At 47.3% G+C, this 15,334-nt stretch overlaps 1 protein-coding gene across 1 annotated transcript in view; it reads right to left on the bottom strand.

Annotated features, from left to right (window-relative positions):
- Positions 1–15,334, bottom strand: part of DYM (dymeclin) — a gene marked incomplete at its 5' end in the record, with an annotated part of 271,700 nt that overhangs the window by 183,181 nt on the left and 73,185 nt on the right. Inside the window, 2 exons of the mRNA XM_073584839.1 lie at positions 5,227–5,321; positions 6,776–6,889. Of these exons, the coding sequence (XP_073440940.1) occupies positions 5,227–5,321; positions 6,776–6,889 (209 nt within the window). The remainder of the gene's footprint in view (positions 1–5,226; positions 5,322–6,775; positions 6,890–15,334) is intronic.

The following is a 15,334-nucleotide window of genomic DNA, read 5'->3' as shown; positions in this document are numbered from 1 at the left end:
GACACCCCTTTATGATGTCCATAACATTGACGAATACTTTAAAGGGGTATTTTGGTTTACAAAAGTTATCACCTATCCAGCTGATAGATTGGGGGGGGGGGGTATCTATACATCCAAAATCATGTCCGCTGGTTGCCGACTGCCGCATACGGCGTGCCACTACGTATACCGTCAATGGCCCAGACGTTTCCCTCAGCTTGGAAGAAGCGGGAAAGAATAAGGCATAGACACCCCACTCAAAAAAAAAACAAAAACGCATAAAGCCTCTGACAGCAGACCCTGCAGAGACCATGGTGGGAGACGCCGAGATGCCCAGTCTGCATTACTACGTGCACAGTAAAGGACCTTCCAGTGCTTGCACCATGCCCGGCCGGCCCGCGTCCTGTGCAGATACAGACTGAATCCTTTTTCCGTTGTGTAAATGCCATCCCTTACAGCTGCGGTCGTCCTGCAGTAAACCCCGGCAGACGCGCTCATAAATACAGGACTATTTCCAGAGCTTGATAGAATGACGTTTGATGTTTTAAACTGTGGGGCATATGACCTTAAACAGAGGGGATGGAAAACTTTGGTTCCCACATGCCAAGATTGAGCACACGTGGTCCGTCTCGGTGGGCGTTCAGTTCCCAAGAAAGGAAAACTTCAGCCATGCCAATTTAAACACTGGAAAAAACAAACTCGTTTAGAAAATTCGCCTTTTCAACACGGGATTTTGTTGGTAAACCAATTAGCACTATAGAGGTAAACGAAGCGGGGTCGGGAGGGGAGACAATCCGGAGCGAGCAGTGGATGACGGCTTCAGGAGTCCACAGTCCCAGACGAGGACTCTGATCCCACAGAGGATCTAGGTACACGAATTACGGTGCCGGAGCTGCGGACATCAGATCACACAGAGCGGGTTTATAATTAGGCCCGTTACTGCTATAAACAAGCAATGGTTAAGGGATCGGACATGGGCAGGACATCAGATATTCGAGGTGAGCTGTTCCATTCATGGTGTTCTGATCTGGCATCCAGTCTGGTCACCCATGGCACCAAGTCTTCACCTTTGCCTCCTGGCATCCTCAGCACCTCTTGCGCTTATCAGGCCTTGCAATGTCATGGCGCACATTATAATCATGAGGCTTCATGTAACGTAATGATGCGGCAGGGCCCTAGTATGCACCAAAGGATGCCAGACGCCGAAGTGAAGACCAGCTGCCACGGAAGAACGGACAGGACGCGGGACCAATCAATTTGCTCATATCTTTCAAAAATCCATTATTTCCTTAAGATTTCACCATCAAAAAATGAAAATTAAGAAATAAACTAATAATTGACACAAGATTTCAGAAGATTCCTGACGGAACCGGAGCTTGGACTGGATTATATCGTGTGCCTGGCATCCAGCTGAAAAGGAGTTTTGTAAAATGCATTGTGAGGAGGAGCCCGTCAGCTCTTCTCATCCAATCAGCATATTGATTGGCTGAGGGCAGATGCAATTGCTTCTCCCAAGTGTCTACTTCAACTGGATGACAGGCATAGTGTAACCCTCCTACCCCTCTCTCTTGCACCCACTGGATTAAATGGTTATCAAATATAAGTACGGCTGCCTTTCTCCCCAGAAAAGACACCAAACCTGTCCACAGGCTGTGTCTCCCCAGAAAAGACACTAAACCTGTCCATAGGCCGTGCCTCCCCAGAAAAGACACCAAACCTGCCCACAGGCCGTGCCTCTCCAGAAGAGACACCAAACCTGCCCACAGGCCGTGCCTCCCCAGAAAAGACACTAAACCTGTCCACAGGCCGTGCCTCCCCAGAAAAGACACCAAACCTGTCCACAGGCAGTGTCTCCCCAGAAAAGACACCAAACCTGTCCACAGGCCGTGTCTCCCCAGAAGAGACACCAAACCTGTCCACAGGCCGTGTCTCCCCAGAAGAGACACCAAACCTGTCCACAGGCCGTGTCTCCCCAGAAAAGACACCAAACCTGTCCACAGGCCGTGTCTCCCCAGAAAAGACACCAAACCTGTCCACAGGCCGTGTCTCCCCAGAAAAGACACCAAACCTGTCCACAGGCCATGTCTCCCCAGAAAAGACGCCAAACCTGTCCACAGGCCATGTCTCCCCAGAAAAGATACCAAACCTGTCCACAGGCCATGTCTCCCTAGAAAAGATGCCAAACCTGCCCACAGGCCGTGTCACCCCAGAAAAGATAACAAACCTGTCCACAGGCCAGGCCGTGTCTCAACAAAAAATATACCAAACCTGTCCACAGGCCGTGTCTCAACAAAAAATATACCAAACCTGTCCACAGGCCGTGTCTCCCTAGAAAAGACATCAAACCTGTCCACAGGCCGTGTCTCCCTAGAAAAGACATCAAACCTGTCCACAGGCCGTGTCTCCCTAGAAAAGACACCAAACCTGTCCACAGGCCGTGTCTCCCTAGAAAAGACATCAAACCTGTCCACAGGCCGTGTCTCCCTAGAAAAGACATCAAACCTGTCCACAGGCCGTGTCTCCCTAGAAAAGACATCAAACCTGTCCACAGGCCGTGTCTCCCTAGAAAAGACACCAAACCTGTCCACAGGCCGTGTCTCCCTAGAAAAGACATCAAACCTGTCCACAGGCCATGTCTCCCTAGAAAAGACATCAAACCTGTCCACAGGCCGTGTCTCCCTAGAAAAGACATCAAACCTGTCCACAGGCCGTGTCTCCCTAGAAAAGACACCAAACCTGTCCACAGGCCGTGTCTCCCTAGAAAAGACATCAAACCTGTCCACAGGCCATGTCTCCCTAGAAAAGACATCAAACCTGTCCACAGGCCGTGTCTCCCTAGAAAAGACATCAAACCTGTCCACAGGCCGTGTCTCCCTAGAAAAGACACCAAACCTGTCCACAGGCCGTGTCTCCCTAGAAAAGACATCAAACCTGTCCACAGGCCATGTCTCCCTAGAAAAGACATCAAACCTGTCCACAGGCCGTGTCTCCCTAGAAAAGACATCAAACCTGTCCACAGGCCGTGTCTCCCTAGAAAAGACACCAAACCTGTCCACAGGCCGTGTCTCCCTAGAAAAGACATCAAACCTGTCCACAGGCCATGTCTCCCTAGAAAAGACATCAAACCTGTCCACAGGCCGTGTCTCCCTAGAAAAGACATCAAACCTGTCCACAGGCCGTGTCTCCCCAGAAAAGATAACAAACCTGTCCCATACGCCATGTCTCCCCAGAAAAGACACCAAACCTGTGTCTGGTTTTTGAAGTTATGGAGTGGTTATTTATTCCTTTGCTGTACTGACTACTACGCATCAGCAGCATAAGCCCAGGAAACGGTACAACAATTGTTCTGCGAGTGTCAGCCTGTTATAGGGAAACACTCAAACAATGTAATGGATAATACCAAAATATCATACATTTCCAGGAGGAATAACCGAGGAACAACAATGCACAACTCCAATGAAAGATACTTTAGAATTGCTACTTCACACAAAGCTACAAGCTCCATTATACAGGTTACTTTAAAGGGGAGTTCAGCACCTCGATATTAATGAGAAGCCCCAGTAATCAGCTGTCGTGGAGGGCGGATGTACACGGAGAACAGTGCCGGAGCAGCACATCTACTTGGGTACTGTAGCTCAGCTCTCATTACATAAATAGTAGCCGAGCTACAGTACCCAAGAACGGCCACTATACTGTGTTAGAAGCTGTGATGCTGTGGCTCTGTACACTGTGCTGATCGTGGGGGGTGCAGAGTGTCAGACCCCACTGATCTGACACTGATGACGTACCCTAAGAATAATCCATCAATATCAATCTACTGAAGAACCACTATTTTCTTTCCAAAAACAGCGCCTCGCCACTCTGGTCTACAGGCCGAGTCTGGCATTACAGCTCAACTCTATCTAATAAGGCAGAACTCCAATAATAATGAATTTGTGAAAAGTGAGGTCTCCCCTAAGAGCAGCCATTGCTGCAAACTATTTCCCTCTTTTTAGGGCTTTTTATCCCCCCATTTATTTTCTAAAGGGAGAGCGCAAATCTTTATTCCGTTCTAGAAACAGACATTGCGTTTCGCCTAAACACCATAAATCCCCTTTACATGCACTTTCCTATTGTGGCTTCACGGCAGGGCAGAGTAAACACTATAAAACCCCGAGGCTGGAGATTTAGGAGGTTTCCGGAGCTCTAACCGTCCAGTAACTACAATGGGCTGTGGCCGGTCTGTGACCAAAGTGTCACTTCTGTTCAGTAACCGGAGAGCGTAAGGTTCGGATCCTTACTGGTCCAGAGGCTGAAAAATGTGACGGACGTGTAGGATCATTTTCCTCGCAGACAATGAGGGGAATCTGTGATTTGTATGAATCGACCTATGGTACCAAGAGAAAGGGGTGTTCTTGGATTTTGGGTGCGCTAGTCCCCTTCTTAAACAGGACTTCGATAGGTCATCAATATTAGATAGGCTGGGGTCCAACAACCGGCACCTCCACCAATCAGGAGGTCCTGAGACCAGAACACCACAGCTCCATACACAGTAGTGGCCGTTCTTGGGTACTGCAGCTCAGCTCTTATTAAAGTGACCGTGATCTGAGCTGCAGTACCCAAGAACGGCCACTAAACAGTGTACGGAGTGGAGCTATTCTGGCAACGCAAACAGTTTACTCAGCAAACACTGATCGTGAGGGTGTCGGACCCCACCAATGTGATATTAATTACATATCCGGTGGATTGGTCATCAATATCAGTTCTGGACAACCTCCTTTAAGCTGATTATTGGGTTTCAGGAGGATATACAATTTTTGGGTTATTCCCACCTAGACAGAATGGGTTCCCCACTGATGCCAAAACTTGGGCTGTCTTCACACTGTTACCAGGCGTTGCGCTCATCTCGCTGGGGCTTGTGATAAAGGGGTCCTGCCTTGTGTATTGCCACAGTCAGGCAAGATGGCGGCACTGAGGTGGTTAACAGTCAGGATCAGAGCTTTTGGCTGTGTAAGTGGCGGGCTATGGTAAAGCCAGGGGTCCTCCACTTGTTACCACCCAATAAGTAAGCTCTGCAGACATCGCCTGTCTATGCATTACATGAGGGTCAATTATTCGCAGCGTGAAGGGTCTCTGGCCAGATCTGATTGCTGGGGGTACAAAAGCCAGACCACCGACTTTCCTTTGATAAGGTGTTGGCGTCAGTGTAGAACACAGAAGTGGTGGGCGGACATTTCGAGTGAGACGGCAGCGCGCCGGGTACAATACCTGATGATCCTCTGCGCGGCGTACTGATGGAGGGACCGGAACTGTGCGGACATGTTAGCCAGAGCTGCCAAACAATTAGTGTGAAGGTATTTGTCCTGCAAGAAGAAAATCATCTCATTACTCAGATGTCCATTTTTCAGCATAAAGCAAAAATCCGGGGGGGGGGGGTGTTTTATGATGGGCGACAGAAGCCAGTGTGTGCAGATGAGAACTGACCCAGAAAGAGCCTAAAAGCAAGTCTGTGCAGCCTGCGAGGCAGTGACCTCTATAGCAGACAGACCTTTCTGTGACTGTATTTGTAGTGATTCACTGCTGCCCACGAGGCCAAGCAAGATCAACCCCGAAAGACGTAGACCCCGGCGTCCGTCTGCTGCCGTAAGACCAGTGAGGACCCCATATCTTACCGCAATCGGCGGTGAGCAGCTGACAGCAGGGGACAAAAATTACCGAGATGTCGGAGCAATTGGGGGTTTTCAGCCTTTTAAGGGCAGATTTAAGGTCAGTTAATACAAGAATATTTTGGCTATAATGAAAAGTTGCTCTCAGGTTTTTACCATCTCCGTTTTAAGAAGGAGTAAATTGCAAAAGTGCTTGCAAGAACTATCCAGCGATATTCATCTAATGGGAACCACCCCGGCAAGATGCCCATACACATGAGCTGTGGACCACCTCTGCTGAGGATTATCTCCCCCACATTTAAATGGGGTCTTGAAAGCCCAAAATCTACATTCAATCCCCATCAAAATCCTGCCACATATACGCCCTGTGTCCAAAGTGGTCGAAGAGTGGTGCGACAAGACCAAAAGGATTTATATCCCCCTAGGAGAAACCCATGAAAGCTCCTTTTGCACAGCAGCAAGCGGAGATCCTAGAAAGTACCACGGAGACGGGATTCTATGGAGGTATGCAAAGAAACGCTTATTTGTTAAAAATGAGCTTGTCCTTTATTCACGCGAAGCAGCATTGTGTTTACTTCTGCAGACCCCCCGGATGACCCTTTTGGGCACGGCCGGATCGGGGATTAGGTAATGCGCTCACGCCGTAATCTGAGCCATTACAACTCGTGTTCGTTTGCAGAACTGAATCTGAGATTTGGAGCCGGGCACCGAGGAGGGCTTGTAGTTTTAACTAAATACGTGAAGAGCGTTGATGTCACTACAGACGCAGATTCCAAATATTTGCTGGCTGCCATCGCTCGCCGGCCTCCCCTGGAATCAGAACCATGCAGCCAGCGGCAGTCAGCGCGGCGGAGGGTTTAGCACCGCGACACGCAGAAAAGTGACGTCGTCTGCACAAAAGCGCGATCCGCCGCACCATGACTGTGTTTAATGGGATTAAAGGACAAAAGAGTCCGACATGCACCTGGGAAAAATCAGCAAAGCGCCAGGATTATACGGGAGCAACACCCAAAGCAAGCAATGGGCGACAGCTCCAATCAGGGGGGCAGGAATCACTGTGCCGGGGCAATAGCAGCACCGCCGCACCTCAATCTGAATGCATCCATGATGGCTCCGACCACTATGAAGGGCTGTGCGGCCCCCACACTCACCCGTGTGCGAGTCATGTTATACTGGATGGTCCGGATCACCACCAAAATGAGCAGACTGCCCAGAGAGATCTCCGTCAGCACCCGCTCCGAATACCACGTGATGTTCTTCAGTATCTGCAGAGACAAAGCCGCATCGTCACACACTGAAAACTACAGTACACAATTCCTATACCAGCACTCAGGCTGAATAGTGAGCGCAGCTCTGGAGTATAATACAGGAGGTAACTCAGGATCAGTAATGTAATGTATGTACACAGTGACTGCACCAGCAGAATAGTGAGTGCAGCTCTGGGGTATAATACAGGATGTAACTCAGGATCAGTAATGTAATGTATGTACACAGTGACTGCACCAGCAGAATTGTGAGAGCAGCTCTGGGGTATAATACAGGAAGTAACTCAGGATCAGTAATGTAATGTATGTACACAGTGACTGCACCAGCAGAATAGTGAGTGCAGCTCTGGAGTATAATACAGGATGTAACTCAGGATCAGTAATGTAATGTATGTACACAGTGACTGCACCAGCAGAATAGTGAGTGCAGCTCTGGAGTATAATACAGGATGTAACTCAGGATCAGTAATGTAATGTATGTACACAGTGACTGCACCAGCAGAATAGTGAGTGCAGCTCTGGGGTATAATACAGGATGTAACTCAGGATCAGTAATGTAATGTATGTACACAGTGACTGCACCAGCAGAATAGTGAGAGCAGCTCTGGGGTATAATACAGGAAGTAACTCAGGATCAGTAATGTAATGTATGTACACAGTGACTGCACCAGCAGAATAGTGAGTGCAGCTCTGGAGTATAATACAGGATGTAACTCATGATCAGTAATGTAATGTATGTACACTGACTGCACCAGCAGAATAGTGAGTGCAGCTCTGGAGTAAAATACAGGATGTAACTCAGGATCAGTAATGTAATGTATGTACACAGTGACTGCACCAGCAGAATAGTGAGTGCAGCTCTGGGGTATAATACAGGATGTAACTCAGGATCAGTAATGTAATGTATGTACACAGTGACTGCACCAGCAGAATAGTGAGTGCAGCTCTGGGGTATAATACAGGATGTAACTCAGGATCAGTAATGTAATGTATGTACACAGTGACTGCACCAGCAGAATAGTGAGTGCAGCTCTGGAGTATAATACAGGATGTAACTCAGGATCAGTAATGTAATGTATGTACACTGACTGCACCAGCAGAATAGTGAGTGCAGCTCTGGGTATAATACAGGATGTAACTCAGGATCAGTAATGTAATGTATGTACACAGTGACTGCACCAGCAGAATAGTGAGTGCAGCTCTGGGGTATAATACAGGATGTAACTCAGGATCAGTAATGTAATGTATGTACACAGTGACTGCACCAGCAGAATAGTGAGTGCAGCTCTGGAGTATAATACAGGATGTAACTCAGGATCAGTAATGTAATGTATGTACACTGACTGCACCAGCAGAATAGTGAGTGCAGCTCTGGGGTATAATACAGGATGTAACTCAGGATCAGTAATGTAATGTATGTACACAGTGACTGCACCAGCAGAATAGTGAGAGCAGCTCTGGAGTATAATACAGGATGTAACTCAGGATCAGTAATGTAATGTATGTACACAGTGACTGCACCAGCAGAATAGTGAGTGCAGCTCTGGGGTATAATACAGGATGTAACTCAGGATCAGTAATGTAATGTATGTACACAGTGACTGCACCAGCAGAATAGTGAGTGCAGCTCTGGGGTATAATACAGGATGTAACTCAGGATCAGTAATGTAATGTATGTACACAGTGACTGCACCAGCAGAATTGTGAGAGCAGCTCTGGGGTATAATACAGGAAGTAACTCAGGATCAGTAATGTAATGTATGTACACAGTGACTGCACCAGCAGAATAGTGAGTGCAGCTCTGGAGTATAATACAGGATGTAACTCAGGATCAGTAATGTAATGTATGTACACAGTGACTGCACCAGCAGAATAGTGAGTGCAGCTCTGGAGTATAATACAGGATGTAACTCAGGATCAGTAATGTAATGTATGTACACAGTGACTGCACCAGCAGAATAGTGAGTGCAGCTCTGGGGTATAATACAGGATGTAACTCAGGATCAGTAATGTAACGTATGTACACAGTGACTGCACCAGCAGAATAGTGAGAGCAGCTCTGGGGTATAATACAGGAAGTAACTCAGGATCAGTAATGTAATGTATGTACACAGTGACTGCACCAGCAGAATAGTGAGTGCAGCTCTGGAGTGTAATACAGGATGTAACTCATGATCAGTAATGTAATGTATGTACACTGACTGCACCAGCAGAATAGTGAGTGCAGCTCTGGAGTAAAATACAGGATGTAACTCAGGATCAGTAATGTAATGTATGTACACAGTGACTGCACCAGCAGAATAGTGAGTGCAGCTCTGGGGTATAATACAGGATGTAACTCAGGATCAGTAATGTAATGTATGTACACAGTGACTGCACCAGCAGAATAGTGAGTGCAGCTCTGGGGTATAATACAGGATGTAACTCAGGATCAGTAATGTAATGTATGTACACAGTGACTGCACCAGCAGAATAGTGAGTGCAGCTCTGGAGTATAATACAGGATGTAACTCAGGATCAGTAATGTAATGTATGTACACTGACTGCACCAGCAGAATAGTGAGTGCAGCTCTGGGGTATAATACAGGATGTAACTCAGGATCAGTAATGTAATGTATGTACACAGTGACTGCACCAGCAGAATAGTGAGTGCAGCTCTGGGGTATAATACAGGATGTAACTCAGGATCAGTAATGTAATGTATGTACACAGTGACTGCACCAGCAGAATAGTGAGTGCAGCTCTGGAGTATAATACAGGATGTAACTCAGGATCAGTAATGTAATGTATGTACACAGTGACTGCACCAGCAGAATAGTGAGTGCAGCTCTGGGGTATAATACAGGATGTAACTCAGGATCAGTAATGTAATGTATGTACACACTGACTGCACCAGCAGAATAGTGAATGCAGCTCTGGAGTATAATACAGGATGTAACTCAGGATCAGTAATGTAATGTATGTACACAGTGACTACACCTGCAGAATAGTGAGTGCAGCTCTGAGGTATAATACAGGATGTAACTCAGGATCAGTAATGTAATGTATGTACACAGTGACTGCACCAGCAGAATAGTGAGTGCAGCTCTGGGGTATAATACAGGATGTAACTCAGGATCAGTAATGTATGTACACAGTGACTGCACCAGCAGAATAGTGAGTGCAGCTCTGGAGTATAATACAGGCGGTAACTCAGGATCAGTACAGGATCAGTAATGTAAAGTATGTACACAGTGGCTCCATTGTCAGATCAGACTGTCTCGCTGCATACACCCTGCTTTCATGTGACTTAAGTAGACAGATTTGCCCCTCTGAGTGAAGGTGAGTAACGACGTCTATCGGGGCTGCAGAATTATATTTGTTGTTTTCACTTTTATTTATTATGATGATTTTTTTTAGAAAAGTCTGAAAAGATGATTTATGGGCTGAAACATATAACTAGCACTCTGCAGTACTAAATGCTCCACACGCAGGGGCTCAGAATTTGATAATCAGCCATTTTTACCATTGAGAGTAATAGAGAACAGATTCCGTCAGCTAGAGACCAGCACAGAACGCGAACATGGCCAAATCCGCTGTCCAACATTACATGTGAAATAAGCCGGGATCAATAATATGAGAAACAGATGGGAGATCAATAGAGACGCATGTGGTAATTCCCTTCTCCTGCCGCTCATTCAGTAGAAATCTCTCCCTGTAAATCCCAACATAAAGGCTGGGCTGCCTGAGAAACGAGTTATTTATTGTTGTGAAACATGACTGAAAAGGATCCAGCGGTAAATGCTGGGGAGCCGCCCGCCTGCACGGGGACAGAGGGCCGCCCGCCTGCACGGGGACAGAGGAGGCGGTGCAGCGCAGATCAGGGGCGATCGCGGCGCTGTCACTTACTGATCCCAGTGCTCTGGGAACCAGAGAGCGCTCTTCTCCTTACCTGTGCTACTAGGTGGTCCGCTAAAAGAAAGCCACCACCGAGCAAAATAGGTGGAAACTTATTACCTGGTGGGCGTCTGACTGCTGGGACCACCGAGGCGCCTTAATCTTTATTACAGAATCTGGGAATCTGTCAGCAGTTTCTGGTCATGTAATCTGAGATCAGCATGCTGTAGGGACAGATAGTCCGATTCCAGCCATGTGTCACTTACTGGGCTGTGTGATTTGTCACTACAGGACTAGGTGTCTCATGCCTCCTAGTCCCCAACCACACCATTATTTAGCAGCTTTAAGCGGCCAATCAGTGCTGTGGGCGGGGTTATACAGAGCTCAGCATTCTGAGCTCTGCAGCAGAGAAAACTGTGATTGTATCACAACTGCCGCACCCAGTAAACTAAGTGATACATCGCTGAAATCAGGGTATCCCATCCCTACATCATGCTGTTGTCCATTACATAGCAAAAACCTGCTGACACATTCTCTTCAATTTTTGGTAGTAAATAAGAAAATGTCCATAGATATCAGTCTTCTAAGTGATGAGAAACGGCTCCTTTCCCAGAGACGAGGGGGTGACAGCAGTTGCATAGAGTCTTACCTGTATTTTCGCTGTATAATGTTACAACTTTGCCTTATCGGGACCTCTAATAGCACAATACACAAATGAGGCGACTCTGCTTACTATGTCCCAGTCTACACATTGAAGCTGACAAGTGAGCTACAAAAAAAATGACATGTCAGCCTCAGTGTCTAACAGGCAACATTTCAAGCTTTTTTATATATTTGGACACCAACAATAATTATAAAAAAAATACTTATATAAACCTGTTTAAACACGTTATCAGTCTTCACGTGTCAAATGTAACAAGGAACATCTGCAGATTCAGAGCCAAAATCTGTGTTAAAAGTGGCTAGAAACCCCACATCACATCACATGCATGTGAATTGGGTTTCTGCAACCAAAATCAGGGCGGATCTGTGTCACGGCGGCTGAAATAAGACGCACACGACTCCTTATTCCTGCAGATTAAAACACATGCGCGCGTTCACACAGCCTAGAAGAGACCCAGCGGATTTTCCATCCAGACTTTTAGGGTGTGTGCACACGTTGCAGATTTTTTTCTGCAGTAAAATCGGCATCGCTTGGTAGAAACCGCATTTTTCCCTGCAGATTCCTATAATTTGTCAAGCGGAATTGATGCAGATTCTAGTGCGGTTTGGGCTGTGCGGAGCGAGAGAGCGCGCGCGCGAGAGAGAGAGAGAGCGCGCGCGAGAGAGAGAGCGCGCGAGAGAGAGAGAGCGCGCGAGAGAGAGAGAGCGCGCGCGCGCGAGAGAGAGAGCGCGAGAGAGAGAGAGCGCGAGCGAGAGAGAGAGAGCGCGAGAGAGAGAGAGCGCGAGAGAGAGAGAGCGCGAGAGAGAGCGCGAGAGAGAGCGCGAGAGAGAGCGCGAGAGAGAGAGAGCGCGAGAGAGAGAGCGCGCATGAATACTTATGTCCCGGGAGGGAAACTGCAGCAGCGGAACCGCAAAAAAGAATGACATGCTGCGGAAAATAAACCGCAGCAAATCTACGCGGATTTTTCCGCAGCATGTGCATGGCGGATTTGGTTTTCCATAGGTTTACATGGTACTGTAGTGTAAACCGCATGGAAACTGCTGCGGATCCGCAAGACCAAAACTGCTGCGGATCCGCAGCAAAAACCGCAACGTGTGCACACACCCTTATAAAAGTGCATCATAAAAAGAGAGGAACTTCTGCATCTTGTCAATTTACGTAGCAGATTTTTACCCCAAATTTCACGTAGGGGTAAAAATCTGTCCAAAAAGAAGTTTTTGCCCATTGTGTCTCACTGCAGGGTACTTAGAAGGTGTGGAATGTGGCCCCCAAACATCGGAAGGACGCTCGTAAAGCCTCCAGACAGCTGGGACACAGTTTATGGCGTTAATAAAAGGGGGAATGCTTCTGTCGGCGGCGTTCACACTGCACATTCTGTGGTCTCGGGGATATTTACAGTGTTTGTTTTGTGCTTGTCAAATACACGTGAGCTGGTCTCCGCGGACGGACGAGAGCGGCACATCGCATTTACATGAATTCCTGCGCCAGCACTTGGGGGTACAAAAAAAAAAAAAAAAAACAGGTTTAAAAGGGGTAAACTGGAGAAATCAATGCACGAGACTTCTGCAATTCTCATATACTTTGTGTTAATCCATTTTCAATATCTCATCTTGCAGTCAGTGAATGGAAACAACTGCCCTTATATACAGCCTTGTACACACTGAATGCCTCCTAGTGCTGGGGGTTTCATAGATTTGGTGGTTGCACATTTACAAGTTATCACCTATCCAGAGGATATAATGATAATGGTTTGGGCACTGGGGGTCTCGCGTCTGGAATCCCCACTGATCATGAGAACGAGGGTCTTGTGTCCCATGTCTGACTGGCGTGCTGGACATGCATGCGTGCTGCCGTCTCATTCAAAGTCTGTGGGACTGCGGCGTGCACCACCGATTCATTCAAATTGGGGTTCTGTAGAGTTCTGCTCACAGGGCTGGACCCCCGGCCATCAGTAATTTATCCCCCATCCTGTGAAAGTAGGAGGGGAATACCCCTTTAAAAACGGCTTGCCGTAGGACAACCTTTGTCCCTAAACTCTATAAGGCCATATGATGGTCACTCTTTGGGATCCCCAGCCTGGAACCCTTGTTCTATCAGCCGGAGCTGAAAATTGCTCCCTGCTTGGAGGACTAAGGCCGTATTGAGCAATGGCCACTCGATGGATGAACAATCTGTAGAAAGACCAATCATGTGCAAGCCTAGATAGGTCCACCAGGGCATTCTTCACCATTATCGTGATAGTATAAAGCCATCAGGTTGCTGGTCATCCTCTTCACTTTGTTCCTTCTATTCTTCCCATCATGATGTCCTTTCTCCAGTGATCGCTCTCGTCGTATGATTTGTCCAAAGAAGGCAAGCCATAGCTTGGTGATCCTTGAGTTTGACTTCATTTGTTTATTCTTGCCATCCATGGCATTGATAACATCCTTCTCCAGCCACACATTTTGAAGGCAGCAATTCCCTCTCCCCCACTGCATCTAGCTCACTCTCTAATTTGAACCAGTCACAGAAGTAGTAGTAATCAGGCTCCTTGCATCTTCTCGCCCAACCACTTGCACCAGTGACCTATTTCCGTCACATCTACTCCAGTCCCTTTCCCCTGCTGTCACCCCTCACCTAACTAAAATATTTAACCTCTCTCTTCTGTTATCTTTCCCTCCTCATTTAAGCATGCCATCATACATCCACTACTTAAAAAAAACATCCCTCGACAAAAACACTGCCGCTAACTATAGACCTGTCTCTAATCTTCCCTTCATCTCTAAACTCCTGGAACGCCTGGTCCACTCCCGTCTTATCCGCTATCTCTTTGATAACTCTCTTCTCGACCCTCTCCAATCCGGCTTCTGCTCCTTACACTCTACTGAAACTGCCCTCACTAAAGTCTCTAATGATCTACTTCAGCTAAATCTAACGGTCACTACTCCATGCTAATTCTCTTGGATCTCTCTGCAGCATTCGACATGGTGGATCATCAGCTCCTCCTCACTATGCTCCGTTCCATTGGCCTCAAGGACACCGTTCTCTCCTGGTTCTCCTCCTATCTCTCTGACCGCTCCTTTACTGTATCTTTTGCTGGCTCCTCCTCCACTCATCTTCCCCTTACTGTTGGGGTTCCTCAAGGATCAGTCCTAGGCCCCCTCCTCTTCTCTTTGTACACTGCCCCCTATTGGTCAAACAATCAGTAGATTTGGTTTCCAGTACCATCTCTATGCTGACGACACCCAATTATACGCTTCTTCTCCTGACATCACGCCTGCCTTTCTAGAAAACACCGGCGATTGTCTAAACGCTGTGACTAACATCATGTCCTCACTATATCTGAAACTGAACCTGTCAAAGACTGAACTAATGCACCTATACCCGACATTGCCATTTCTGTGTGTGGCTCCACTATTACTCCCCAGCAACATGCCCGCTGTCTTGGGGTCATACTTGACTTCAAGCTTTCCTTTGCCCCCCACATCCGAATACTAGCTCGCTCTTGTTATCTGCACCTTAAAAACATTTCTAGAATTCGACCTTTTCTTACTTTTGACTCCGCAAAAACTCTTACTGTTTCTCTTATTCATTCTCGTCTGGACTATTGTAACTCTCTTCTAATCTGTCTCCCTCTTGCCATACTCTCCCATCTCCAATCTGTCTTGAATGCTGCAGCCAGGATCATATTCCTCACCAATCATTACACCGATGCCTCTACCTTGTGCCAGTCATTACACTGGCTACCCATCCACTCCAGAATTCAGTACAAACTTGTTACCCTCACCCACAAAGCTCTCCATGGCTCAACACCACCCTACATCTCATCCTTTGTTTCAGTATACCACCCTACCCGCACCCTCCGTTCTGCTGATGACCTGAGGTTAGCATCCTCAATAATCAGAACCTCCCACTCCCGTCTCCAA

This window comes from Dendrobates tinctorius, unplaced genomic scaffold (genome assembly GCF_039654945.1).
Source record: "Dendrobates tinctorius isolate UK_male_01 unplaced genomic scaffold, ASM3965494v1 ptg000085l, whole genome shotgun sequence".
Classification (NCBI taxonomy): domain Eukaryota; kingdom Metazoa; phylum Chordata; class Amphibia; order Anura; family Dendrobatidae; genus Dendrobates; species Dendrobates tinctorius.
The sequence above is the reverse complement of the archived record's forward strand: the minus strand, read 5'-3'. Positions and strand labels throughout refer to the sequence as shown.